At 45.0% G+C, this 26904-nt stretch overlaps 1 protein-coding gene and 1 long non-coding RNA gene across 2 annotated transcripts in view; one reads left to right on the plus strand and one right to left on the minus strand.

Moving 5' to 3' along the window:
• The first annotated feature begins 7186 nt into the window (after positions 1-7186).
• Positions 7187-14414, plus strand: LOC129404445 (uncharacterized). Its single transcript, XR_008629874.1, has 3 exons — positions 7187-7317; positions 9305-9374; positions 14293-14414. It is a non-coding gene; the product is annotated as an uncharacterized LOC129404445 (long non-coding RNA).
• Positions 7281-26904, minus strand: part of LOC129404444 (UL16-binding protein 1-like) — a 58478-nt gene continuing 38854 nt past the window's right edge. Inside the window, exons 2-4 of the mRNA XM_055137149.1 lie at positions 8896-9158; positions 7669-7935; positions 7281-7475 (exon numbers count right to left, since the gene is read on the minus strand). Coding sequence (XP_054993124.1) covers positions 7453-7475; positions 7669-7935; positions 8896-9025 — 420 coding nt within the window. The 5' untranslated portion in view covers positions 9026-9158 and the 3' untranslated portion in view covers positions 7281-7452. The remainder of the gene's footprint in view (positions 7476-7668; positions 7936-8895; positions 9159-26904) is intronic.

Here is a 26904-nt window from a genome sequence, read left to right on the forward strand (position 1 = left end):
CGTTTGTTGCCCTGAACCAACGGACTGTCTCCTCTTTCCCAAAACTATATCCGAACACAGCACTGTTGGTATTAAGAAATGCCAGCAGCATCGGAGCCTAGCCCAGTGAGTTCTGCGACCTTAGGGCACGTTGGCCACTCACGTAAGCCCCAGATCACTCTTTTCTCTCAAGAAACAACGGCAATCCTTTCCTTCCTGGTTGTGCTGAGCATAACTTGTTTATTCACATCCTTGAGCAATGGTCTTGGTTTTTATCACTGGTGTTCGTTATTTTTCCTAAAAAACTAGGCCACCCTGAATATTTTGTCACTGGATTCAGGTGGAATTTTAGGTTGTTAATTCAGGTATCTTGCCCAGCGAATTTGTTCCTTTCTATGTTTCTCTCTTCCTTTGGGTTGAGTTATTATGGTGGTGTTTTGTTTTGTTTTGTGGAGGTGGTGGTGAGCCACACACAGCACCTCTGGAATCCTGGTTCTGCGCTCAGGGATTACTCACTGGTGCTCAGGGACAGTGCTTTGGTGCTGGGAATTAAACCTGGATTCTTTGTGTGAAGGAAAGTGCTTAGTTTCTGTACTATCTTATTATTCCCTAAGGAGTGTTTATTTATTTTTACTTTTTATATCTAAAACTTTGTTTAAACATTGTGATTTACAAAGCTGTTCATAATACCGTTGTCTCAGGCATTCAGTGTTCCAGCACCAATCCCACTATCAGTGTGACCGTCCCTCCTCCAATGCCCCCCCCATTTCACACCCATCCCCAAGACTTCCCACTTAGCAAGCGCACAATAATTTACTTTGTATCACTTGCTGCAAAATATACAGTATAATTTACTTTGTATTGCTTATTACAAAGTAGAGGTACAATGATGGGGGTGTCACACCTAGCGATGCACAGGGGTTCCTCCTGGCTCTGCACTCAGGAATCACTCCTGATGGTGCTCGGGGACCATATGAGATGCTGGGGATCTAACCCCTGTCACCCTCGTATAAGGCAAAGGCCCTACCCACTGTACTATAGCCCCAGCCCCTGATGTTAATAAATATTGTCACCTTGAGGCTTACTGAGCTGCTCGGTGCTAGTTGAAGCTTCCGTGTAATTGTTTTCGCTCATTGAGCTCACTGGGCTTCTATGCAACTTTCCCATCTAAGTTTTCTGTGCTCCTGCTGGACTGTCAATACTGTGAAAGTTGGAGGTGTCATGTGCTCCAGGAGCCGTAGAGCTGGGACGGACTCAGCAGCTTTAAGGTTAGTGTAGGAGTACTTTTATACTTGATATTATTTCTAGCACTGGTTTGTTGGTTAAGCCCCTTTGCAGATTTTAAAAATGATCCTCAAGTAGATCAAAAACAGGCCTGCAAAGGTGACTCAATGATGGAAGAGGGAATGGCAGTGAGGTGGAGAGAGACTGGGAGGAGAGATGGGAGGGGACAATGGGTGAGGATTGCCTGTCACTGACTTTGTCTGTTTTGATTTATTTTCTTTTCCCCCTTTATTTAAACACTGTGGTTTGCAAAGTTGTTCATGATGCACTTGTTACAGGCATTCAATGTTCCAACACCAATCCCTCCACCTGTGTGACTCCCCTCTACTACTGTCCCCATTCTCCCCAGCACCTCCCAAGCCTGCCCCATTAACAGGCACAGAATAAATTTATTTTATATTGCTAAGGGAATTGTAAAAAAAAACAAAAACAAAAACTTCAGGGCTGGAGCAATAGAACAGAGGGTAGGGCATTTGCCTTGCACCCGGGTTCGATTCCCAGCATCCCATATGGTCCTCCGAGCACTACCAGGGGTAATTCCTAAGTGCATGAGCCAGAAGTAACCCCTGTGCATCGCCAGGTGTGATCCCAAAAAAGAAAAAAAAAAACTTCAGTAGAAGAAAATTTGTAAAAATTTTATATCTCACCAGGGGGACATTCAGTCTTTGTCTGAGGGTTTGCTAAGCTGCTGCTGCTGCGGGCTGAGCCTTCCGTGCTGATGTTTTGCTTTTGGAGCTTAGTGGCTCCTATGTTACTTTTCCATCTTATCTGGTGTGTTCCTGCTGGGGTATCAGTACTTTAGAGTTTGGATCTCCAGAAATTCCAGAATCTTGAACTGGGCAGTGAGTTTACATGCCAGCAGTTGTGGGATGTGGGTGTGACCACTGGGTGTCCTGAAGTATGAAGGGCTGGGAGAGACTGCCCGCCTCCACTTCTAGAACACTCCAGAGTTCGCAGCTTGAAGAGTTTATCTCTTCAAGAGTTATCTTTTTTTCTTTATTTTTCATCTATTTATGTATTTTTAATTTATTTATTGAATCACTGTGAGAACAGTTACAAAGCTTTCAGGTTTAAGACTCGGTCATACAATGATGAAACACCGGTCCCTTCACCAGTGCACATTTCCCACCACCAAAAACCCCAGTATACGCCACCCCCAGCCCACACCTTCCCCCTATCTGTGTGGCAGATGATGTCCACATTACTCACTCTCTACTTTGATATTTCAATACTTCAATATTTTAACACCGGCCCCACCATTGTTATTTGACTTAGATCTGCCAACTTAGATCTGTGGAAAAGGCAACATTAGACACTTGGTTTTCTATTGCTGATTATGAAAAGCATATGATGGTATTCTGGAATTTTAATAATTAAATCTGCAGGAATTTCTGCCAAAAGCCGCTGGGATTCGAGATTTGTTTCTGAGTCTCTGGGATCATGGCAGTTCAGCAACTCAATCAGGAGCCAGAGAGGCCCTTCGAGGGCAGACACTCAGTGTCTCGTTTGGGCGGGGGAGGAAAGGGCCGGCCCCACCCCAGTCCTGTGAGGCCCCACGTGCCTCCTCACTGAGGGCCCAAACCTGTCTGCCCACTGGCCTCTGGAAGATGGCGGCCCCTGAGCCACCAGGGGGAAAAGGCGGTGGATCCACACCTTTTCCCACTTGGGGTGGCCTGGGACCGAAAACCTAATTCGGAGTCCAGATGCATTTCTGCCAAAAGCTGCTGGGTTCCAAGATGTTTCTCAGTCTCTGGGATCATGGCCATTCAGCAACTCGATCAGGAGCCAGAGAGCCTTCAAGAGCTATCTTGAGGAGTTATTAGAACTGAGATAAATATCAAAGGACACCCAAGGCAGACAGATATTTCAAATGCCTGGTACAAGTCCAGGTTTTCAACTCTTCTGACCTACCAGCTATATAGGTTGGACTTTCTAACAATCCTTTCTAACAATTCCTTGAATTCTATTACTTTGCTGGCGTGTTACTAAAGAATAACACAGACCAGAATCCTACTGCAAGAAGGGCCCAAGTTAGGTTTGCAGGATAAAGAAATAAATTATTAAAAAATAAATTATTTAAAAATAAATAAATAAAAGGACTCACAAATAAATCTCAGAACAGAGCAACAAGCTGCAGAGATACCCCAGGCACTGTGCCAGGCTGAGCCTTGCCTGGGTCAGCCCAGAGGGGAGCAGATGAGCCCACCACCCACCTCAACAAAGCCCCAGGAGCCATAAGCTTCCAGAACCCAATTGCTGCCAAGTTCACAGCCAATCTCCTCAGGCTCAGAATAAGCCTCATACATAAGAATGAATCTACGGGAAAAACTCAAGTGTGCAGGTTTTGTGACCAAAATCTCCAGGATCTCAAGGAGTTAAGGATGGAAAACCTCCCTGCATCTGCCTCTTCTTCCAGGAGCCCAGAACTGCCTCTGGTGCTATATAAGCTCATTAACAGACGTGATCCAGACTCACAAATAAATCTCAGAAGAGAGCAACAAACTGCAGAGATGTCTCCGGATCCCAAAGTCACCATCCAGTTAAAAAAATTAAATTCCAGCTCTATTACTATATTTAAAATTTTAGAATTCCTGGAGTGCAACATCTCATACTCTGCACCACTGGTATAACAAAAGGCTCGGTTGGTAACTGTGGAAACAGTGAGGGAGTCTCACCTTCCCGATTGCCGCTATACTTCAGGAAGCCTTGGCAGACACACCCATATTTCGCCACCACTGCTATGGAAGCTCACTGACTAGTTAAATATTCTGGATTTTCTAAAGCAACATCTCCAAACTCTACAATACTAACATCGCAGTAGGAGCATAGTAGATTGGATGGAAACGTAATATAGAACCAACTAAACTCAGTTAACAAAAACTTTAACATTGAGGGCTCAACTAGCAACAACAGCTTAGTAAACCCCCTCAAGCAAGGACTCAATATCCCCATGTGAAATATAACAATTTTCACAAATTTTCACTGAAATAGTTTTTAATAATTCCATTAGCCATTTAGTGGTAACAAACAAAATAAAATAAATTATGTTGGGCCTGCTACAGGGCCAGGCTCCAGAGGTAGTTGAGAAAATGGAACAATGGTGGAGGGAAGGTCAAATTTGTGTTGGGATTGGGGTTGGAACATTGAATGCCTGTAACAATTGCATCATGAACAACTTTGTAAACCTTGGTGTTTAAATAAAATGAGAGGGGGAAGGGTGTGTGTCCTCCCATACATGGGATTAAAGGCTAATAGGAATAGAGGGACCCGTGGTGCAATGTGGAAGCAAACTAAAGCAGTGGAAAGCTCAGGCCACCATTTTAGTATTTCCATGCTCAATTAAGCAAGTTGCTGTTATAAGGTGTCTATAAATGCTAGGTGATATTGGAACCTTTTATGTTTTCGCGTGTGCACAAGATAAGTATTTACTTACATTGTCTATTTAGTCCAGGTACACAGTTCCCCCTTCACTGAAGAGGAGAGCCCTTACTTCAGGCCTTAAGTATCCTGGCATAGCAACAGTCCCACAAGATGGGGCAAGCCCTGAGAATTTGTTCTAATTTGGTTTCTAGTTTCGTAACTACAAAGTATTCTGAAAGCACTGTTATTGAAGTTTGATGAGAGGATTGTTTGCCTATGTGCAGTCCAGTCTGAGAGCAGCTCAGATCAATGAAGCAAGAGTTTGTTGCCTTGTTTTTTTAAGAATGAAAGAAGAATAAAAAGCAGAGGGGAGGGGCTGGAGTGATAGCACAGCGGGTAGGGCATTTGCCTTGCACATGGCCGACCCAGGTTCGATTCCCAGCATCCCATATGGTCCCCTGAGCACCGCCAAGAGAAATTCCTGAGTGCAAAGCCAGGAGTAACCCCTGTGCATCGCCAGGTGTGACCCCCAAAAAAGCGAAAAAAAAAGCAGAGGGGAGTATAATATAAGTGACATCACCTTTAGTGTTATTCTTTTGTTTTGGGGGCCATACCCGGCAGTGCTCTGAACTTACTCCAGGATCTGTGCTTAGGAGTCACACTTGGTGGTGTTTTGAGATTAAAGTGGAGCCAGCTGAGTGCAAGGCAAGGGCTTTAACCCCTGTTACCTCTTCAGCCCAACACTTTGGTCTTCTGTCTTTCAAACTAGTAACACAGGCTTTCCCTGTGTGGACATTATAACAATCAATCAGGAATGTTCTGTGCATCCCTGTTTCTGTGGATTTACAAATTTGACATTATCCCTTGTGCCTTAGCTGAAGCAGAGACAAGCCCTGTGATCTGGTAAGGCCCCCTGCACATTCTCATAGCCTTATCTTGAGTGGATCCATTGGCAGTAGATACTGTTCCTGTCAGTTGATGAATGTGTGGAGTAGAAGGTCTTTGTCTATTTTTCTCATTGAAATGATTAGGGACCAATGGATGGGAGTAGGGTAGCATTCATGAACTCGTCTGTTCCTCACATCAGAGTCAGTTGCCCCGTGCAACCAGGAGTGACTGAGCCCTCATCTCTACTACATGAAGACAAGAATGTGGTTTGATTTTCCTCACTGGGGATGATCATGAGATCTTTTGATGAGATAAAGAGAAGTGAGATGAAACCCATGGAGTGAGGATGGTTTGACCAGACCTACTTTTACACGAAGTGAGGTAGGAAGTCCTCTCGGCTCTTGTACATCTCTGTTTGATGCCTGAGCACACAAAGAATTTACAAGAGCCTGGTTTCACACTCCCAGTGAGGGTAATTCAAGTAATTCAATTAGTGAGAACTGATTGAGTAACTGCATGTAACTGATGTAAGTGACTTCCTATCACTGTGAGGATCAGGGAATGTAACAATGAGTATATAAAGGTCCTGTTTGATGCTGACGGTCACAAAGAATTTAAAGAGCCTGGTCCACTGGGCCAGTAGGGTAATTAAAGTAATTAATTAGTGAGAACTGAGTAACCACATGTAATACACCTTTGGTTGTTTAAATGATCATTTAACCTCACCCTCTCCAGATGGAGCCCTGGCGACACTGAGCAGCAACTAACGCGGCTCTGGGATGCGGGACTGGGACAACTCTGAACCGCGCGGCCGCAATCTTTTAATGGAAAACTAATTATCAAATGCTTCCTTGGTAGTAGGGCTGTCTTTCTTGGGGGGAAACTCCAACAACAATAGTGAGTTTTGTGTTGAAATATGGAACGTAATCAAGGTAAAGAGAAAATGAAGTGAAATTCATCAGTTATACAGTTGGGGATGGGGGACGGGGGGTATACAGGGATTTTTTGGTGGTGGAATATGGGCACTGGTGAATGGATGGGTGTTTGAATACTGTACAACTGAGACATAAACCTGAGAACTTTGTAACTTTCCATATGGTGATTCAATAAAAATTTAAAAGTAAATAAATAAATAAATAAATGATCATTTAAAACTTTTCATTTGGGGGCTGGAGCGATAGCACAGCGGGTTGGGTGTTTGCCTTGCACGTGGCCGACCCGGGTTCTAATCCCAGCATCCCATATGGTCCCCTGAGCACCGCCAGGGGTAATTCCTGAGTGAAGAGCCAGGAGTAATCCCTGTGCATCGCCATGTGTGACCCAAAAAGCAAAAAAAAAAAAATTTTTTTTTCATTTGTTTATTTTATTAGAGAACTGTGATTTATAAATTTATTGATAGTTGAGTTTTAGACATATTACATTTAAACACCAATCCCACCACCAGTGTCTTCTTTCTTCCAACAGCAGCATAACAAAATTGAAAAGAAGACATCGGTAAAGATGATGGCAAAAATGAGAATCTTGATTCGATAAGAGTGCCGAGTGAGGAGAGATGAACTTGTGTTTGGTCATTCTGAAATGACTACAACAGTGAACTTCCTTGCTAATAATTTAGGATTATGCCATTTTATTCACACTTACTACACCCGATAACTGTCACTGCCACAATGAAGACAATCTAACCTGCTCTGTGCATCTCCTTGAGATGCTAAGAAAGGAAGGGGAAGATGGAATGTGTTCCACCTCCAGGGGGCTATGTCCAGCTGTTGCTCTTCATTGAACAGACGGAAAAAAAGACACATGAAGGTGAGGAAAGAAGTTCTCTCAGGAGTTGACAGTTGAGGTGGAATGGAGAGATTCCCAGAAATAGACCAGGATAGATAAAAGTGTGACTAAGAAGTAGGAACAGTAAGAAGAAATGTCAGGAAATAGAATGAAGCCTCAAGTTGTGGTCAGTATGGTATCTATAGGGAGAGACAAAAATATGAGAGATGAGGAAGAGATGTTAGAATTTGGGAAAGGAATGTGGTAGAGCACAACTATGGCCATAATTCTCTAAAAAGAACACACACACACACACACACACACACGCACCCTGAGGGCAAAGGTCAATCTCATCTCAAGAGAACTACTGCTTCTTCCTTCTCCCATAGTTACCGTTTCTGTCCAGGTGCTCCCCAAACGCCTTGAGCCACTTCTTACAGTCTCCCATGGACATCATCTTTAAGAACCGGATCATCTCACCATCTTTCTCCCACTTTCCTTTCAGAAATTTGGTTTTGGGATGTACCATTTCCCATTTTTCAATTTCTGGGCAGAGGAGGAATATGTGTCCATTAAGGCCAAACTCCCAGAATCCATAGATGTCTCCATCGGGTTTTCTCTGACATGTCAACATTACCTGCAGGCAGACAGAGCCTGCCCCTGAGGAGAAGAAGACAGACACTGGTTTTATAAATGCTTCGCTTCAGTCATCTCCTTTGAGCTACCTTTTTTGAAATTTAAAAGTATCACAAATCCTCATTATATGTCAATATTATAGATTTAAGAGGCTTAATTTGTACCTTGATATGTATAATCTTTGTCATTCCCACCAACAATGATCCAATGTTATCCCACTGCCAAAAGGTGCTTATTCCTGACCCTTCCTCCTTTATGCCTTGCGTAACCAAGATGGTTTTCTCTCTAAATGAGTACAGATACTATAGGTATATGTGTATATATAATATACATAATACATATACATAAATGCACATAAATATATATACATTTTATACACGTGTTTGTATATATATGTGTGTGTAGATAGATATAATTTTCTTTTTTTTTTTTTTTTTTTTTTGCTTTTTGGGTCACACCACTATGCACGAGGGTTACTCCTAGCTCATGCCCTCAGGAATTACTCCTGGTGGTGCTCAGGGGACCATATGGGATACTGGGAATTGAACCTGGGTTGCCGCGTGCAAGGCAAAGCCCTACCTGCTGTGCTATCGTTCCAGCCCTAGATAGATAAATATAGATAAATACAGATAGATATTTGTTGTTTTGGGTGTCATAACCAGTGGTGCTCAGGGATTGTTCTAGGCTGTGCATTCAGGGATCACTCCTGGTAGGCCTGGGAGAAAATATGGGGTGTCAGGGATAGGGTTTTGGTTGGCCACATGCAAGGCAAGTTTTACTGGCTGTACTATCTCTCTTGTCCAACAGATATCATATTTTAAACATGTATGTATATATACATATTTCAAACATGTATATATGTGTGTATAAACACTATGTGTGTGTATACATACATACATACATATATATATATATATATATATATATATATAGGGTTTATCCTTAGAATCTTCTTTCTTCTAGACTTGAAATTCTCCAACTTACCCATGTTCATCAAATTTTCCTTTTTCACGTCAAGAAGTTGTTGCTTGAGCAAGTCCCCTGCATCACTCAACATTGCAATCTGTTCTTTCCAGAGCTCTGTGTAAGACACCATCTTCCCCAGGACACTCATTTTTTTGACATTGTCATTTCACAGTCGTAGGAAAGAAAAGTATCTGCATCCAGCTGATCTTGAACATCACACCACGGTTGCCCAACACTGGGCTCAAGTGGTATGGTGAAGGTATAGTGGAGAGAACGAGTATCTGTGAAGGGAAAACCCAGATTAGCAAGGCAAGTGCTCTACTATTGAGACATTTCCCTGGTCACCATACTATGTATTATTGTTTCTTTTTTAGTTTTGGAGTCATACCCAATGATTCTCAGGGGCTAATCATACTTCTCTGTTCAGGGATCAACCCCAGGGGTTCTCAGGGAACCAGAAGGTACTGGGAATTGAGTCCATGTTGGCTGCACACAAGGTAAGTACCTTAACCTCTTTCATCTCTCAGTACCAACAATTACATTTTTTTAAGTGTTACTGCTTCCAAGTACAATTTTGTTTCCTTTTGTAAATGTTCCTACAGGGTTTCCTGCAAGACTGATTTAGTGATTATGCATTCCCTTAACTCTTTCAGTCTGCAAAACTCTTTGTCACTCTTTCCAGTATGCATGATGATCTCCTAGTTCAGTAGAGCTCTTGGTTCGAGGTCTTTTCTATTCAGCTCTTCACTATATCATGACAGTCACTCTCTGACCTTTAGATCTTCTCTTATGAAAACTCATTGTAGTCTTATTTCTATTTCTTTCAATGATGTATATTTTATCATTGATTTTAGCATTCTCTCTTGTCTTTGATTTTATCATTTTGATTATACTGTGTCTTGATATGCTCATTTGGGATATGGGTCTTTGCCACATGCCATTAAAATTAACAGGTTCTAAGTTTCTGATGTTGCCTCTGCCCACGTCCACTGGATAGCACTGAGGTGATAATCAGGTCAGTGCTGATCCTTTGGAACTCAGTGTGGATGGTTCCCAAAACGATGAAAACAGATGTACCCTGTGATTCAGCAATTCTAGACTTAAATATCTATGCAAAGAGTATGGAAACACTAATAGAAGGAACACATACATTCTTATATTCATATAGTAGCAATTACAAGGGTCAGGATATGGAAATAATCCAAGTGCCAATGAAAGATGTTTGGATAAAGAAAATGTGTTATGTATTGGAAGAGGGATTGGAGGGGATAACAATACTAGAATTGACATAGAGACACCAGTGGGGTGTTGTGGACACTTGATCATGACAGGCTGTTATAATTTTGTTCATCAATACCATATTTTTGTCACTGATTTTGATATATATGTAAGCATTAGTAACCTATAAGAACAAAGAAATCTCGCATTTGCTACTACAAGGTTAAGCCTGAAAGGCATCGTGTAATTTAGAATGAAAGTGGCAAGTTCTGGATGAGTGGCACTGTAGCAGTGTCGTCCAGCTCATTGATTTACTCGAGCGGGCACTGATAACGTCTCCATTGTGAGACTTGTTGTTACTGTTTTTGGCATATCGAAAATGCTATGGGTAGCTTGCCAGGCTCTGCCATGTGAGCAGGATACTCTTGATAGCTTGCTGGGGTCTCTGAGAGGGACGGAGAAGTCGTCCCCACGTGCAAGGCAAACTCCCTGCCCGATGTACTATCACTCCAGCCCTCTTGATGAGTAACAGATTAGAATTCCAGTCAGACTTCACATACAGGCCATGTTAGGCAATAAACATTCCCATCCTAGAAGATCTGCTCCGTGTTCCTGGAGCAAGCAGATGCCATTGGGCTACACTAGCACACAACAGGGATGAATGGAGACATTACTGGTGCCCGCACGAGCAAATCAAAGATCAACGGGATGACATGTGACAAGTGATCCAAGAAGAAAAACAGACTGGTAATCAATACAAATAATGCTTTACTGAAATATTTCACATAGAGACAACCAGAACAGTGGATCACATACAAATCTGAAATCTTTGGGAGGGGTGGGGTGGGAGTTTGGGCCACACCAAGCTGTGCTCAGGACTTTCCCTGGCTTTGTGCTCAGGGATCAGTCCTGGTGGGGCTTTGGGAACTATATATGGTGGTGAGGACTGAATCTGAGTCTGTTGTGTACAAGACAAGTGCCTTACCCTATACTATACTGGAGTGATAGCACAGCGGTTGTGTGTTTGCCTTTCACGCGGCAGACCCTAGTTCGATTCCTCCGCCCCTCTCGGAGAGCCCAGCAAGCTATCAAGAGTATAGAGCCCGCACGGCAGAGCCTGGCAAGCTACCCGTGCATATTGGATATGCCAAAAACAGTAACAATGAGTCTCTCAATGAGAGACATTGCTGGTGCCCGCTCAAACAAATCGATGAGCAATGGGATGACAGTGACAGTGACAGTGACAGTCCATCCTATACTATACCCTTTTCTTTTTCTCCAGGCCACAGAGCGGGACTTGTGCAGAGCTTGTCAGCCGCACCCCAGTCCTTAGATCAGACCAACCCAACAGTCCATGAAAACAGCCCACAGGGAACATAGAAGCTGCCCAGACAGGCAAGCAACCACCCAAGCAGCTGCCCAACCTGACGCTGCCAGTCCTCCTTACTTAGCTCTCACCCAGGTCCCACATCATTAGGTTTTGGTTGTTGAGTCATCAGGGAAGATGAAATACTTCCTTGTGAAGAATTTTTTTTTTTAGTGTCATAGCATAAATGGAAAATATTGGGGTTGGGGGAGGGGATCAGGCCATAGTATCAAGTGTTTAAAACAACAAATAACAATAACAGGGCCACAAAAGGAGAGAGAGAGATAAGAAGCAGGAGGAGGAGGAGAAGGAGGAGGAGGAGGAGGAGAAGGAAAAGAAGGAGGAGGGCTGGACTGATAGCACAGCGGGTAAGGCATTTGCCTTGCATGTGGCCGACCCAGGTTCAATTCCCAGCATCCCATATGGTCCCCTGAGCATTACCAGGAGTAATTCCTGAGTGCAGAGCCAGGAGTAACCCCTGAGCATTGCCAGGTGTGACCCAAGAAGAAAAAACAGAAGAAGAAACAAAAGAAGAAGAAAGAAGGAGAAGGAGGAGGCGGAGAAGAAGGAGGAGGAGGAGGAGGAGAGGAGGAGGAGGAGAGGAGGAGGAGGAGGAGGAGGAGGAGGAGGAGGAGGAGGAGGAGGAGGAGGAGGAGAGTGCCTGGGGGATGGAGTGGGAGTGATGGGAAGCAACCTGGGGACAGGTCTATCTCACAGTAAAATAGAAAGGAAAAGATATAAATAAACAATAATGGGGCCAGGGGCCTTTATGGTGTCCGCAAGGGCCAGAAGACGAGCTAAAGAAGGAAGCACCAGCACCTTGCAGCTGCCACTTGGGAAGTGGCCCAGGTGAAGAGGGGTAGAGAGCGGGAACTATATACACACTGGAGATTTGCCATAGATCTCACTCTGCTGCCGCCCCGTCCCTACCCGGCCCCCAACAAGTCTGCGAGTGGGTGGGAGCACTCTGGTGTAGGTGTGTCTGAGGGTCTCTGGCCCAGTGCCACTGGTCTTGAGCCCGGGGGCTCCTGCAGCATTTCCAGTCTCTCCCTTCCGCGGCTTCTCCTTGCCTGGCCTTGGTCCTGTTGTCCCACCCTTTGCTCCCACAGAGGACTCCAGGGGGCGGTGGCAGTCACAGGCTGCCAGGTTCAGACAGATCAGATGCCCCAGCGCCCTCCACCCGCCCCGGGCTCCTTCCAGCCCTCCTCTCCACCCGATTCTAGCCCAGGACTCACCACCCACCGCAGAGACTATCAGCCACGAAAGCAGGAGCCAGGTGCCTGCAGTACCGGCCACGGGGCATGCCAGGGACAAGCCTGGGTCGGGCTGGGTGCCGAAAATGATGCAGGCCCTTCCCAGCCCTGAGGAGCGTTTCCCTCCCCACCTACTCTTTTTGAAAGGCTCTTTGTGAGCCTCACTGGGCCATAGGTGCTGTTTTTTCATTCCTCACCCACTTGCACTCTTGGAACCCCATCTCACTGTCTCTTTTACACGCATCTCTTCAATGATTCGGACTTTTCCTCAGGGGAACACATGCAAGCTTTCCTGAAAGGGGCTGGAGAAGCTGTTGGCTGTCTCGACTCTAACCCAGTTTTGATTTAAAAACTTAAAATGAAAACTCTGTGTGTGTGCGTGTGTGTGGGTGTGGGTGGGTGTAGGTGGGTGTGGGTGGGTGTGAGTGTGTGTGCTGTGTGTATGTGGGGGGGTGTGTGGGTGTGGGTGGTTGTTTCTATTCCAATGAGCTCAGTCCTTTCGCTAATCAAAGAACCCTTTTGGAAAAATTGGGGGTAGCTGGGAGCTGATGGGAGCTCTTCACCTCTTTCTAAAGAGCAGGATTACAGGGCAGGGCCATCACCTCCTGGAGACAGCCACAACAAACATAAAGGTGTTGGGAAATGGCTTTAGTCTGCATAGGTCCCTGAGTCCAGCTCACCCTGGGCTGGGAGCCTGCTGGGGTAGAGCAACAGAGCAGGTCCTGTGGAATCTGAGCAGGGGTCAGGCAAGGGCAGTGGAGTACTGGGCACAACGGTGCTGGGATCTCCCTTACCAGATTCCCCAGGGCCCTGACTTCCAGGGACGGGCCTGGCACCTGGTTCGGAGAGTGAGGGGAGCCTCCCTTCTGGAGGAACTTGAACTCACAGGCATGATCCCACAGATTTCTTTTCCTTTCTGGAGGCAGGACCAGTATTTCCTATGCTACCAGTATTTCCTCTGACTCACCTCACTTAGCATACCATTGCTTCAATGTTATCTAAGTTGAAACAAACTGCAAGATTTTATCTTTCCTGATAGCCAAGTAGCACTCCATGTGTGTATTTACAATTTCATTATCCACTCATCTGTTACTGGGCAGTCCTACTTCCAAATTAGTCTACAGTAATACTGATTATTACTGAATACAGTCCAACTTCCAAATTAGTCTACAGTAATACTGATAAAATAATTTTTTTTACTTGCAGTGCAATTACAACCCTTCCCCCCACTTAGGTTGTCACTTCCCTGCACATTATCCTCCAGACCTTTCCTGTTGGGGAACAGTTTTTCTCCAAGGTGCCTGTTGGCACCAGGTCCCCGCAGACTTGGGGTGAAGGATGATGGGTCAGTGGAGGAACACCTCCAGGAGCAGCTGATGGCTGTTCACTTAATTGCCAAATACACACATATTTTATAGAAGGTCTCGGCTGACAGGAAGGTCCAACCATGTAAAGTTTAGCATCATTGGCCTGTTACCTTTCCTTCTCTGCTTGCTATGCCCAGTCCAATCCCAATCAAGGCAAGATGCTGTGGTTAGGATGACATGCTAAGCATACGTGACAGCTTCTGTGTTTTAGGTGTATGTGACTAGAAGGTCGAGTGGTGCTTGAAGCTAGACACCTGGTGCTGACACCCTGTTCTTGCCAACTTTGCCTATATTCTTCCTTCCGAGGGGCCTCGCTTCAGGACCGCTTTGCAAGATAGGGTCTTTGCCTGTCTCCATGTTCCACACTTTTTTTTTTTTTTTTTTTTTTTTTGCTTTTTGGGTCACATCCGGCAATGCTTAGGCGTTACTCCTGGCTCTGCACTTAGGAATTATTCCTGGCGGTGCTTAGGGGAGCATATGGGATGCCGGGGATTGAACCCAGGTCAGCTGAATGCAAATGCCCTACCTACTGTGCTATCACTCCGGCCCCTTCCCACCACCCTTTGCACCTTCGGTTCCCAATTCTGTTGATAGCATCTCAGAGTTTGTCGCCATTGGGAATTGTCTAATCTCCTGCACATCTGTGGAGTATAAATCTTGGAGCAAAATTATCTTGTATTTGCCCCTATTTTTTTCTGACTCACCTCACTTAGCATACCATTGCTCCAATGTTATTCAAGTCGAAACAAACTGCAAGATTTCATCTTTCCTGATAGCCAAGTAGCACTCCATGTGTGTATTTACAATTTCATTATCTACTCATTTGTTATTGGGCAGTCCTACTTCCAAATGTAAATAGTGTTGTGATGAGCATAGGAGTGCATATATCCTTTTTTTTTATTTTTGGGTCACACCCGGCGATGCACAGGGGTCACTCCTGGCTCTGCACTCAAGAACTACCCCCGGCGGTGCTCAGGGGACCCTATGGGATGCTGGGAATCAAACCCAGGTCGGTTGCGTGCAAGGCAGATGCCCTACCCGCTGTGCTACCGCTCCAGCCCCGCATATATCCTTTTGAATCAATGTTTTAGTCTTTTGGAGATAAATGACCAGGAATGGAATTGCTGGGTCAGATTGAAAGTTTTGTTCTTAATATTTTGAGGTCTTCAATCGATTTCCCATAGAGGGTCAAACAGATAGTTGTTCCCTCCTTCAGTTAGAAATGATTCTTTTCCAACACATTCTGCCAGTAATTATCATTTTTTTAAATATAGGCTATTCTCTCTATTGTGAGGTGTCATCTCAACATTGTTTTGATGTGTTCTCCTTGTAACTAGTGATGATGAACACTCTTTTGTATGCCTGTTGGCCAACCATATGTGTTTTTTTAGAAAATATCTATTTAGCTCCTGTGTAAAAACACAAAAAAGAAAAAGAAAGCGGGCACCACACCGCGCTGGGCACAGGGCACAGGGCAGCGGCACTGATTCTCCCGCCACCCGCGTTCGGTAGTCTCTAGCCGCTTCCCCACCCCAGGGAGGTTGATAGCGATGATGAAGCAGGGGAAGGAAGAAACAGAGCCAAGCCGGTTGGTCTCAATCGCAGTTTATTCCAATCTCCTCTCTACACACTTCCGTCTCTCTCTCTGCTTCTTCCCCGCCCCCCATGCTACTTCATTCTCCTTCTCCTCTGGATCTGGATGTTGGTCTAGCTTCTCCAGATCTCGCTCTGGGACTCGCACTGGGACTGGCCGGGAATAGACCCCAGGACTGGCCCTAGAACTAGCTCTGGGACTCGACCCCAGCCCACTCTCACAGCCTAGTTAAATCCCCAAGAATGAGGGGTTGTGGCTTACACATAGGTATGGTTGCAATCAATAGGGGGTAAAGTTATATCCCTCAGGGGATGCTCCTTCTAGGACAGATACTCTTTCAGCAGGACACCCGCCCAAGAGCGGAATCCCATGGGTGTGTTTCTCCTCTCCTTGACCAACTAACATGTAAGTATTAATATTATTAATCATTTTGTATGGACATAGAAAGAAATGCATTAAGCTTATAGAATTGTTCTCCTGGGGTCACCTCGATCTCAGACTACAGTGCTCAGGCCAGATTAGTCTTTCCTATCCCTAGCAGGGTCTTAGTCTCGTCATTGCTTTTGGATCATGACATGACATGTCCATGACAAATCTCTTAACATATAGTTAAGCATTAGGCGCTTTGGTCAGGCCCATCTCGATGCCAGGGTAGCACATAACTCACCGCTTGCCCTGGGTCCATCCCGTCCCTCATCAGGACCCTGCTTTTGGGGGTGCTAGGAAGTAAGGGCAGCTGAGGCTTAAGTTGAGAAAGCAGATGCCCGGGAGTGAATAATATTTGAAGCCAATTAAATCCCATGTTACCAAAGCATATTAACAATCGTCTTTCTTTGTCCATACAAAAAGGATATTGTTTTAAAGTAAACTATTCAAAAGACATAAGGAGTGGAGAAAGGCAGTATTAACTTACAATACAAGTACACTGTACTAGCAAGGTCTGACCTTACAAATTAACAGAGTTTGATTAGAGGAAGAGCAGATAAACTGGTAGAAGTGGTTACAGATAAACAAAGGAATGGAAGTGACTTGGGAGCACTTTGATGGGTGTGACTGATATAACTAAGCTCCTAGTGGCAAGGGGAGCAGGACATACCAATGTAGTCTAGAATAGTTTAGAGATTATTACCAGATAAGCCCAAACTCTGTGGCAAGGGAGAAAGGACAAACCAATGATATCCAACAAGCTCCTTTCCCCATTTACTAGGTTGTTTGTATTTTTCAAACCTTTTTTATTGGGCTGGAGCGATAGCACAGTGGGCAGGGTATTTGCCTTGCACACGCCCGACCAGGGTTTGATTCTCAGCATCCCATATGGTTCCCCAAGTACCTCCAGGCGTAATTCCTGAGTGCATGAGTCAGGAGTAACCCCTGTGCATCACCAGGTATGACCCAAAAAGCGAAAAAAAAAAACCCACCTTTTTTATTGCTTAAGGTTCTGTGGATTTATAATACTGTTAGTGATGGGTAAAGGTGCTCTCAGGTGCACCAGCCCCACTCTGCTCAGATGTGATCCTGGGGGCCTCATATGTGCGGCCTCACCGCAGCTGCACGAGCATGATTCCAGAGGCCAGCTAAACTGCTTTTGGTACCGGCAGCTCCTTGCAGAATGTCTCCAGCCTGAAAACTAAGCCGCAGCCCCATGCCTGCCCAGGAGGGGAAAGGTTTTTCTCTATCGCCTTTTCCTTGCGGGGAGGGGGGAGGGAGGGAGGGCATGGCGACCACCATATTATGAGGACCACTGATGAGAGATACAAGCTTGCAATGATCCAATTTCTGGAAGAAATTTCCCTGGACTTAGTTGCTAAAATACAGAAATCCCAAACCATGTGGCTGCTATTGCGGCCACGTGACCTCATGTCTCTTCACAGCAGGTCTGACTCTACTGGGGAACTCCTAACAATAATAGTGATGTTTTTATTGAAATGTTGAATGTAACCAAAGTAAAGGGAAAGTAAAGGGAAATTTATCAGTTACCCAGGTGGGGGTCGGGGGTGGGGTGAGAAATTGGAGGTATACTGGGGTTTTTTTTTTTTTTGGTGGTGGAATATGGGCACTGGTGAAGGGATGGTTGTTTCAGCATTGTATAACTGAGACTTAAGCCTGAAAGCATTGTAATTTTCCACATAGTGATTCAATAAAAAAATAATTAATTAATTAAAAATAAATAATAAATAGTACTGTTAGTGATGGTTTCCCATGCACATAATTCTAAACATCATAATTGTTGTTTGAACTTTGTGACTCTGTTTTATATATCTTGGATATCAGCCCTTTGTTAGATGTAAGATGTGTGAATATTTTCTCTCCAATAAGTAGGGTGTCTTTTACGTAGGACTTAATTTGTATCAAAGTGCAGAAGGCTTATAGTTTTAGAGTCCCATTTATTTCTGCTTTGTTCTCTGCCAGTGGATTGTTCTCATTGAAGATTCCTTTGAGGTAAATAATGTAGAGAGATTTGCCTATTTTTCCTTCAATTTCCTTAATAGATATAGGTTTTATATCATGGTTTTAAATCCTTTTGAAATTAATGTTTGTATGTCATTTGAGATAGAAGTCTATGCAAATTTTATGGGGCTGGAGTGATAGCAGAGCGTGTAGGGCATTCCTCTTGCACACGGCCGACCCGGATTTGATTCCCAGCATCCCATGTGGTCCCCTGAGCACCGCCAGGGGTGATTCCTGAGTGCAGAGCCAGGAATAAACCCCGTGCATTTCCAGGTGTGACCCAAAAAGCAAAAATATATATATATGTATATATATAGATAGAGGGACAAGTAATAACAAAAAACTGTAATCTTATGGATAGGAATAAATTCATAAAGAAATAATGGTGATGGTTCAAAGGTCTGTGCAGTTAAGAAGAGATGTCAGGAGGTGAGAAGGGAAAGGAAGGTGGCCAAAACCACCTGTGCCTATTATTATCCCCCAAACTCAATGTGAATGGATCACTCACTCTCTCCCTCTCTCACTCTCTCTCTTTCTCTCTCTCTCTCTCACACACACACTCACATATGCACACACACACAATTACGCACACATTGATCTAATCTCAGTAGTAATACTACTTCAACTCTCTCTTCTAAGTTAGTTGTACTTGCCAGCATTTTCTCCCAAGGCATTAAGGAATCCTCCAGCCAAACCATGCAGTTTCTAGTTGCCATTTTTTATTATTTATTTATTTATATATTCATTTATTTATTTTTTGCTTTTTGGATCACACCCAGCATACTCAGGGGATACTCTTTGCTCTGTAATACCATGGTGGTGCTCGGGGGACTATATGAGGATGCCAGTGATTGAACCTGGGTTCGCTGCATGTAAGACTAATGCCCTACCCACTGTACTATCTCTCTGGCCCCTCTAGTTTCCATTTAATTAAAAATTTTTCTCCCAGTCTTTCTTCTGCCTGTCTCCCTTGTTTCAATCTCTCTGGAGAGCCTTGACTAATAAATTTTAAGTGTCAGAAATGTACAATGGAGAGTGATATTTGTGGTCACCTTTTTGTTTGTTTTTGGTTTTGGTTTTTAAACAACGCCTTGCAATGCTCAGAAGTCACCTCTAGCTCTGCACTCAGTAATTACTCTGGGTGATGCTCAAAGAACCATACAGGATACAGGGGACTGAACCCAGGTCGACTTCATGCAAGGCAAATGCCCTACATACTATATTATTGCTCTAGTCCTTGGGGTAAACTTTCAAGGATATCAAGTTCTAGCCCAGTGAAAATCAGAATTCTTGACAGAATAATGTGCCAAAACAGGAAGCTTGGCAGGTTGAAGGTGAGGAAAGCAGGAAGGAGAGATTGACTTGGTCCTAGGATACTGGAGAGGAAGAGATGTCAGAAGCTTAAGTCAGTGAAGAAGGAAGGGAGAAATTCTAGTTATAGTCCTGAAATTCTGGCAGGAAAGAAATAAGAATGTGTGTGTGTGTGTGTGTGGTTGTGTGTGTGCGCACACGCGCGCATGTGAACAATAGAGGTTGATTGCAAAAGCGCTACTAATCCTCTTACTCTGGTTCAATTACTCACTCTCACCCTACAGTATCACAGGATTGGGCAAATTTGCACATCTTCTGTTCTGTACTAACAGAGACCCTAGGGGGCACTGTCGGAGGTGAGTGAGGAGGGAGAACTGAGGCAGCCGAGCACTGGGGGGCTTCCTTCGAGAGGCAGCAGCATTTAGGTTCTACTGGTTGAATTCTTTACCCTCTTGAGTAAATTCTAACAGTTGTGTTTCTCTTTAATGCCTAGTTTCAGTAATTTAAAGTTTTAAATCAAGCACAATCTTATTCAGAAATGAATGGTATTTCCTCCTTTTCTTTTTTTTGCAAAAGTTACAACAAAAATCTTTAGTTATGTGGGTATAGTTGTGGTGGGTATCGGTAAGAAATATTGGAGTCACTGAGTGTAAGCATGAACAGGATACGTAGTTCATAAAAACATACTTCAAAAAATCCATCTGCGGGGCTGGAGTGATAGTACAGTGGGTAGGGTGTTTGCCTTGCACGCAGCCGACCCAGGTTCGAATCCCAGCATCCCATATGATTCCCTGAGTACCGTCAGGAGTAATTCCTGAGTGCAGAGCCAGGAGTAACCCCTGTGCCTCGCTGGCTGTGACCCCCCACCAAAAAAAATCCATCTGCTCTTCTATGTTCATTACAGCACTATACACAATAGCCAGAATCTGAAAATAACCCGAGTGCTCTAAAACAGAAAACTGGATAAAGAAACACTGGGACGTCTATGCAAGGGGATATTATGAAGTCATTTGGGAAAACAAAATCATGAAATTTTCTTGTAAATCAATAGAGAATATCATGACATAGAGAATATCATGCTGAGTGAAATGAGTCAGAGTGCAAGGGACAGACATAGAAAGGTTGCACTCATTTGTGGGATATAAAAAAAATAATATGAGGGGCTGGAGTGATAGCACAGTGGGTAGGGCGTTTGCCTTGCACGCGGCCAACCCGGGTTCTAATCCCAGCATCCATATGGTTCCCTGAGCACCACCAGGAGTAATTCCTGAGTGCATGAGCCAAGAGTGACCCCTGTGCATCGCCGGGTGTGACTCAAAAAGCAAAAAAAATAATAATAATAATATGAGACTAATACCCAAGGACAATAGGAACAGGGGACAGAAAACTGGTCCAGCATTTGGAAGCTTGCCACAGGTGTGATGGGGGAAGGCAGTTAGGATAAAGAAGGGACCACTATGACCATGTTAGTTGGAAATGATCACTCTGGACAAGAACTGAGTGCTGAAAGTAGGTAAAGGGATAAACATGATGACCTTTCAGTACCTGAATTGTAAACCATAATGTCCAAAAGGAAAGAGAGAGAGAGGACAAGAAAGAGAAAAAGAAGATAAGTGTCTGTCATAGAGGCAGGCTGGGAGAGAAGGCGGGAGGGAAACTAGGAACAGGATGAGAAATGTACATTGGTGAAAGGACAGGTGTTGGAACATTGTATGACTGAAACTGAATCATGAACAACTTTGCAACTGTGTATCTCAGGGTGACTCAATTTTAAAAAAGTAACTGAATATGACTTTCTTTTTTTCTCTTTTAATTTGGCTTTATGGATGACAACTGGCAATGCTCAAAGGATACTCCTGGCTCTGCACTCAGGAGTCCCTCCTGGCAGTGCTCAGGGGATTCTGAATCGAATCCAGGTCGGGCAAACGCCCTACCCACTGTTTTATCGCTATAGCCCCACGCATGAATTTCTTAAACCTAATATTTATTTTAGGTGTTCCATAAACACCTAAAAAGAAAATGCACATATGTGTGGTGGTGGGAAAATGTATCTAACACTGAAAGTGATGTAGGCAGGTAGATAGGGAAAGGCCCCTGGCAATGAAACTTAGATCATCAAAGTCTCCGGGGAGGAGAATCCTGAGACTGACCCACCCTGTGGATACAGGAACTGCACCACACCCGATAAGACCTTCAACAGACTCTGAGAATAATAGACCCCTCCCCAGGAGGTTCCCCAAAGAAGGCCATCACCACTCCCAACTTCCCTGGTAACCTTAGCAACGAACTTTTACCTGGAAAGAAACCCCATGTGGGTGGGGGCAGGTTGAAGAAACCCTATAAAAGACACCTTGAACAAAGGAAGGGCGCGCATATGCTGCCTGAGCCCATGTGCTGCTTGTGCCATGTGGCTGAGCACATGTGTCTCCCGCATCTCCCCCCTTGAGATGTGTACTTTCATGCTTTCGTGTCCAGTGCTAGGATGTGTGTAGAGCTCTCTCCATCTTTGGAGGAGCCCGTATTTTTCTTGAGCGCGTTACTCCTACTGGTTTTCCTTTTCCACTTATCCCTTCCTCCTTCCCTAAGACCTTCTAAATAAAGTCTGTTACTTCACTGCTTGTCTACTCCTGAAATTCTTTTCCGCGAGCGAGACAAGAACCCAGTAACCCTGGGTCCCGGGTGTTTGAGGCGGTTGGAGAGAAAGTGACTGTCTTTCTCCTCCCCGCTTCACGAAAGTCACCCGTGGGGCCCACCGACGTCAAAAGTACTATAAGATTCCAATCAACAACGGTAACTGTTAGTGATAAAACTACTCTACTGGGCAAACCTAGCAGTCATACCTGCATATCTGCTCAACAGTTCTGAATGGTGAGACCCTAATAACAAGCAAGAATATCCTGATAGAGCACAGATCCTAGATCGTTTTATATGGGTAGCATTGGGTTATATTTTAAAGAAAGAGTTCCACTTTCAGCTTCATATTACCTCATTAAAAAAAAGAAAAAGAAACTTCACCCTGTAGAAATTGTTCTTTAAACAACAAAACAATTAATTGTTGCCATTTCTGAAGTGGCAGAGACATAGAGCAAAAGAGTAAAAAAGAAGAAAAAGAAAATGCCCACAAAGGAGACAAATTGTGGCAAAAGTGTGCAGTAAATATTTGAATAGTATCCTTTCACAAATGAAAAGGCCCTGTATGAAAATTTGCTGGAAAATATTACAGAACTGAACCCTGTGCATTTATACTTGAGTCCCATTATGAACTGTAGGATGACATTGGTTTGTTGTTTCTCCCAGGTTGTAGGGAGTTCAGGTTCATTTGTTACACCCATCACAGTGCCTCAGGCACTCCCATTTATCTGTGTTTATCTTTAACCTCTTGTCTGTGCTCTCTTCCTCAAATACTTAATCACACTTTTCCCCCCAAGCAGTACCTGTGACTTGTGAAGTCAAATTCCTCAGAAATCTCTGATTTTGTATTTGTGAGTGAAATATTGCTTTTCTCCTTCTCTTATGTCCTCTTGCATAGTTTAGTTCAGAGCACTGTCCTTTTTGTATAGTATAGACACAGGAAGCCAGTTAATGCTATGCTTCTCTAACTTGGGAGTTAATTGACTCTGAATATTTTCACTCCTGGGCATCTGTTTTTGGACTTAAGCCTCAGTTGTCCTTAGTTCCTAGCACCTCCCAAAGCAGAGTCCCTGTGAGGGACTGGATGGACCCAGGGCAAGCTGTGAGCTACCCTGGTATCAAAATGGGTCAGGCCAAGTGCCATAATAACTTATAAGCACGGTCATGGACAAATTCTGTCATGATATAAAGAGTAACAACAACTGGATTAGGAACTTGCTAGGGTTAGGAAAGACTAATCTGGCCTGAGAACTGTAGTCTGAATAGATAGATATCCCCAGGAGAGCCACCCTACAAGCTTAATGCAGCTCTTACTGTGTCCATACAAAATGACTAATATTGTTAAAAAGTAGGATAAAGATGAATGTTTAAATGGTTGTTGGTCTAAGGAAAGGAGAAACACACCCCTAGGTGGTATTTTGCCCTTGAGCAGATCTCCTGGCTGCAGGAGATCTTTGTCTTAGAAACACTTCCCTCTGAAGGGAGGGCTTTTTATGTTGATGGTGCTACTGGACCTAGGTGTAGTTGCTACCCCCAGTGCTTGGAGGGTGGAGGTGAGACCAGGGCTTTAAGAGGAGCTTGGAGAGATTAGCATGGGGGACAGGAGGAGATGGGAATGAGGGGCAGTGTGAGGCAGGAATGGGGAGCTTAGTGAGTTAGTGAGACTGGAACAGGAGCATGGGGAGAATGGAATAAATGGCAACTGATCACCAGCCAGCCTTGTGAACCTGTCTCTTCCTTCCTACATGCTTTGGAGTGGCTGCAGGCCGGGGTGTAGGAAGTGGCTCATGACTAACAAATCAAAGAGAGAGGGCAGAGATTACCATCACTGCATTGCTGCTCACTTAGTTATTTTGTGATTACATAATGAATTTAAGAGCGAAACTGCCGATTGTTTATATTTTCTATTCACTGATTTCTTCTCTTGTGGGTCTTGGTTGAATTGAGTCATTGGAGTCATGTGTGGGAGTTCTCCCTTTTCTGCCTCACAATGAGTTGGTTTACACAGCAATTAGCCTCTTCAGCAAGTTCTTTCCTCAGGGCTATTGGAAGCCTTAAAATCATCTTTGGTTGTGACCTCCTCCCTGTGGACTCCAGATCCAGATGTCCTCTGCTGGGGGCAGCTGCCTTTCTTTGTCCATTGGGCAGACTCTGGAAGTCTTTACCTGAGTCCTCTGCTGTCCTACAGGCTCTGCTGCTTTATCCTCACATTGACATTTTGTGTGTATGTCATGCAGATTAAACATGTGGTGCAAAATACAAGACATATATAAAATATATTTATATATATTTTATATATATCTTCCTTAAAGATACATATCTTCCTTAAAAATAATAAAAGATATTTTCTAAGAATAATAAAAACACATTGATTTAGGTTCAGTCAAGTAACATAGAGCCCCAAAGTAAATGATTAAGTAAATGACCTACTTGTTGCGATGTCTATTGCTTCAATCTCTCATGACTATTACTTTAAGCAAACAAATCTGTAGTGGCAAAATTCACTTCTCTTGAGTTTTGAGACAGAGTTCAACAATGACCTCCAAGTCCACAGTCTGATAAGCAGAATCTCTATGTCACTCCTATTCTCAACATTAAGAACTATTCATATATCAGTTTTACCTTTTACTAAAATTTCGCATGTTCAATTCAGAATGTGAACTCCTCTAAACTGTCAAGACACAATGTCTACAGCCTTAAGACTTTTGTTCCTCCCTCTGTTTCCTTCCAAGAAGAAACATTTCTCAAACGTGTGAAGGTGATGGGTGGGGGGTGGGATGGGGAATGGTTGTAAGTGGCCACTATTCTGGAATAGTTTGAAGCGAAGGAAGAAGGAAATGGAAAAAGTTGAAACACACCTGCTAAGTTTTACATTAGCCATTACAAGCTGGACAGTTAAGGAATATGGTTTTCTTGACTCGGTGTAGAAAGGAGTACTAAGCCAGCCATCCCTCACTTAGTTTTCTTACTGTGGATTGTCAGGGATGTCTTGACCAGGGAGAGGACTGTTTGCCTATCAGGCATACCCTCAGGCACTCAGTTCCTTTGGGGCTTCTTCTAGCTTGTCTTTAGTCTGTCCCAGTTCACCTTTCATTTTGAGGAACAAGGAGGAGCTAATAGCTGGGTACCCATGGCTGATCTCAGCTGGGCTACGCTAGACTGCTGGACTTGCTCGAGGTCCTGGATCTGAGTAGGACATTCTGGCATCTCTTGCTCTTGTCCACTAGTAGCCTAACAAGGATGTCTTCTGTGCGTGCAGACTTTTGCACCTGTTGCTTTAGTTTTCCTTCAGAGTTCCCATAGCCAGTTACATCATCAGCATGAGAAATCTGCCTGCCCTCCCTCCAAAGCATGCACATGTGCTTCATATTGCTTCCAGGGCAGAATCCGATGACCTCGCTCAGAACTCTTTCTTTTCTTCCTTACTTAGGTTTATTTCTTTCTTTCCCTTGCTGGGGCTGTTGGGCAGCATGGCCTGTGGGTGACCACTTTCACCTCCGCCACTGGAGCCTCCAGATCCTGTGGCCCTGGGTGACCACTTTCACTTCCACCACTGGTGCCTCCTGATCCTGTGGCCCTTGGAGGGGGGGTCTCCCTCCTGAGACCCTTTTCTAGGTAGGTGTCCTGAACAGTCCCCAGATCACTCCTTCCTCCTGCACCTGGGACAGACAATTTGCTTTCTGCACCACTAGACGCCCCCCTCCAGCCCTTGAGGCCCCAGGAGCCCAACAGGGTCCACCAGGTCACTGAGCCTCTCGGGACCCCAGTGGGGTGCACACCAGAGCCATTCTTGCCTGTCCTGGAACTCTCCAGACCTGCCTGAGGCTTCCAGGTCCTGTCTCGGAACCCGGACCTCTGCAGCAGCCTGGGCGCGCTCCTCTCCCTGGCTCCTGCAGCGCAGCGCGACCCCCGCGACCCCGCTCCCCGACCCCGCACGTCGGGGCGGCCTCCTTCTCCCTGCGCTGCTCTGGGGGCCCCAGACCCTCCTCCTGCACCACAGGGCAGCTTGCTAAGCCCGGCCAGGGCTACAGTCCGCGCCCTCGGGCGGCCCCACACCCCCACCCCTGGTGCACCCTGCTCTCCCCCAGGTGGAACCCATGCCCCGCTGCTGCTCATTGCGAGCTCAGCCCGCGGAGCCCTGGCCGGGAGCCCCCACCCTATGCAGCGCGGGGCCAAATCAGCTGCGTCCTCTGGAGATGGCGGCAGGGGGCTCCTGCCAGCACCACCCAGGGCTCCCGTCCATCCGCAGTGGCGAGGCAGCCCCCCTTCCAGAAGGTAAGGTCCTTGATGCCCACTCCTTGGGCCCGGTGCCCCGGGGGAGGGCACTAAGGGGTCCCTTTCACAGCTCTCAGCAGCCGCCCCAGGTCAGGGGCCTGCCCACCGGCCTTGCTGCCCCGAGGGACCGCATGTTCAGGCTGGAGGTCTGGACCTGATGGGCAGGGCTGGCACTGTGGAGCCCCAGGGGCGACAGGGCTGCGGAATGGGGAAAACAGAAAAAGAAAAAATAAGCAAGCAAGTAAGCATGCCCCCCGCGGTGACCTTATTTATTTGATTAATTTTTTAAAAAAATTATTTCTGGGTCAGATCCAGCTGTGCTCTTTGCTCAGGAATTACTCCTGGCTGTGCTTGAAGGCCCATGTGAGAGGCCCAGGATGGAACCCGGGTTAGTCTTGAGCAAGGCACAGATTCCACCAGCAGCTGGACTATCTCTCCCGCCTCCTGATTAAATATTTTTTTAACTGAGGCTGTGTAATCTCCAATATTGTTATTGATGGTTTCTCATGCATGTAATTTTGATGTCCATCTTACTCTCGAAGAGTTCCCTCCTGAGTCATTTTG

This window comes from Sorex araneus, chromosome 4 (assembly GCF_027595985.1).
Source record: "Sorex araneus isolate mSorAra2 chromosome 4, mSorAra2.pri, whole genome shotgun sequence".
NCBI classification, from domain to species: Eukaryota; Metazoa; Chordata; class Mammalia; order Eulipotyphla; family Soricidae; genus Sorex; species Sorex araneus.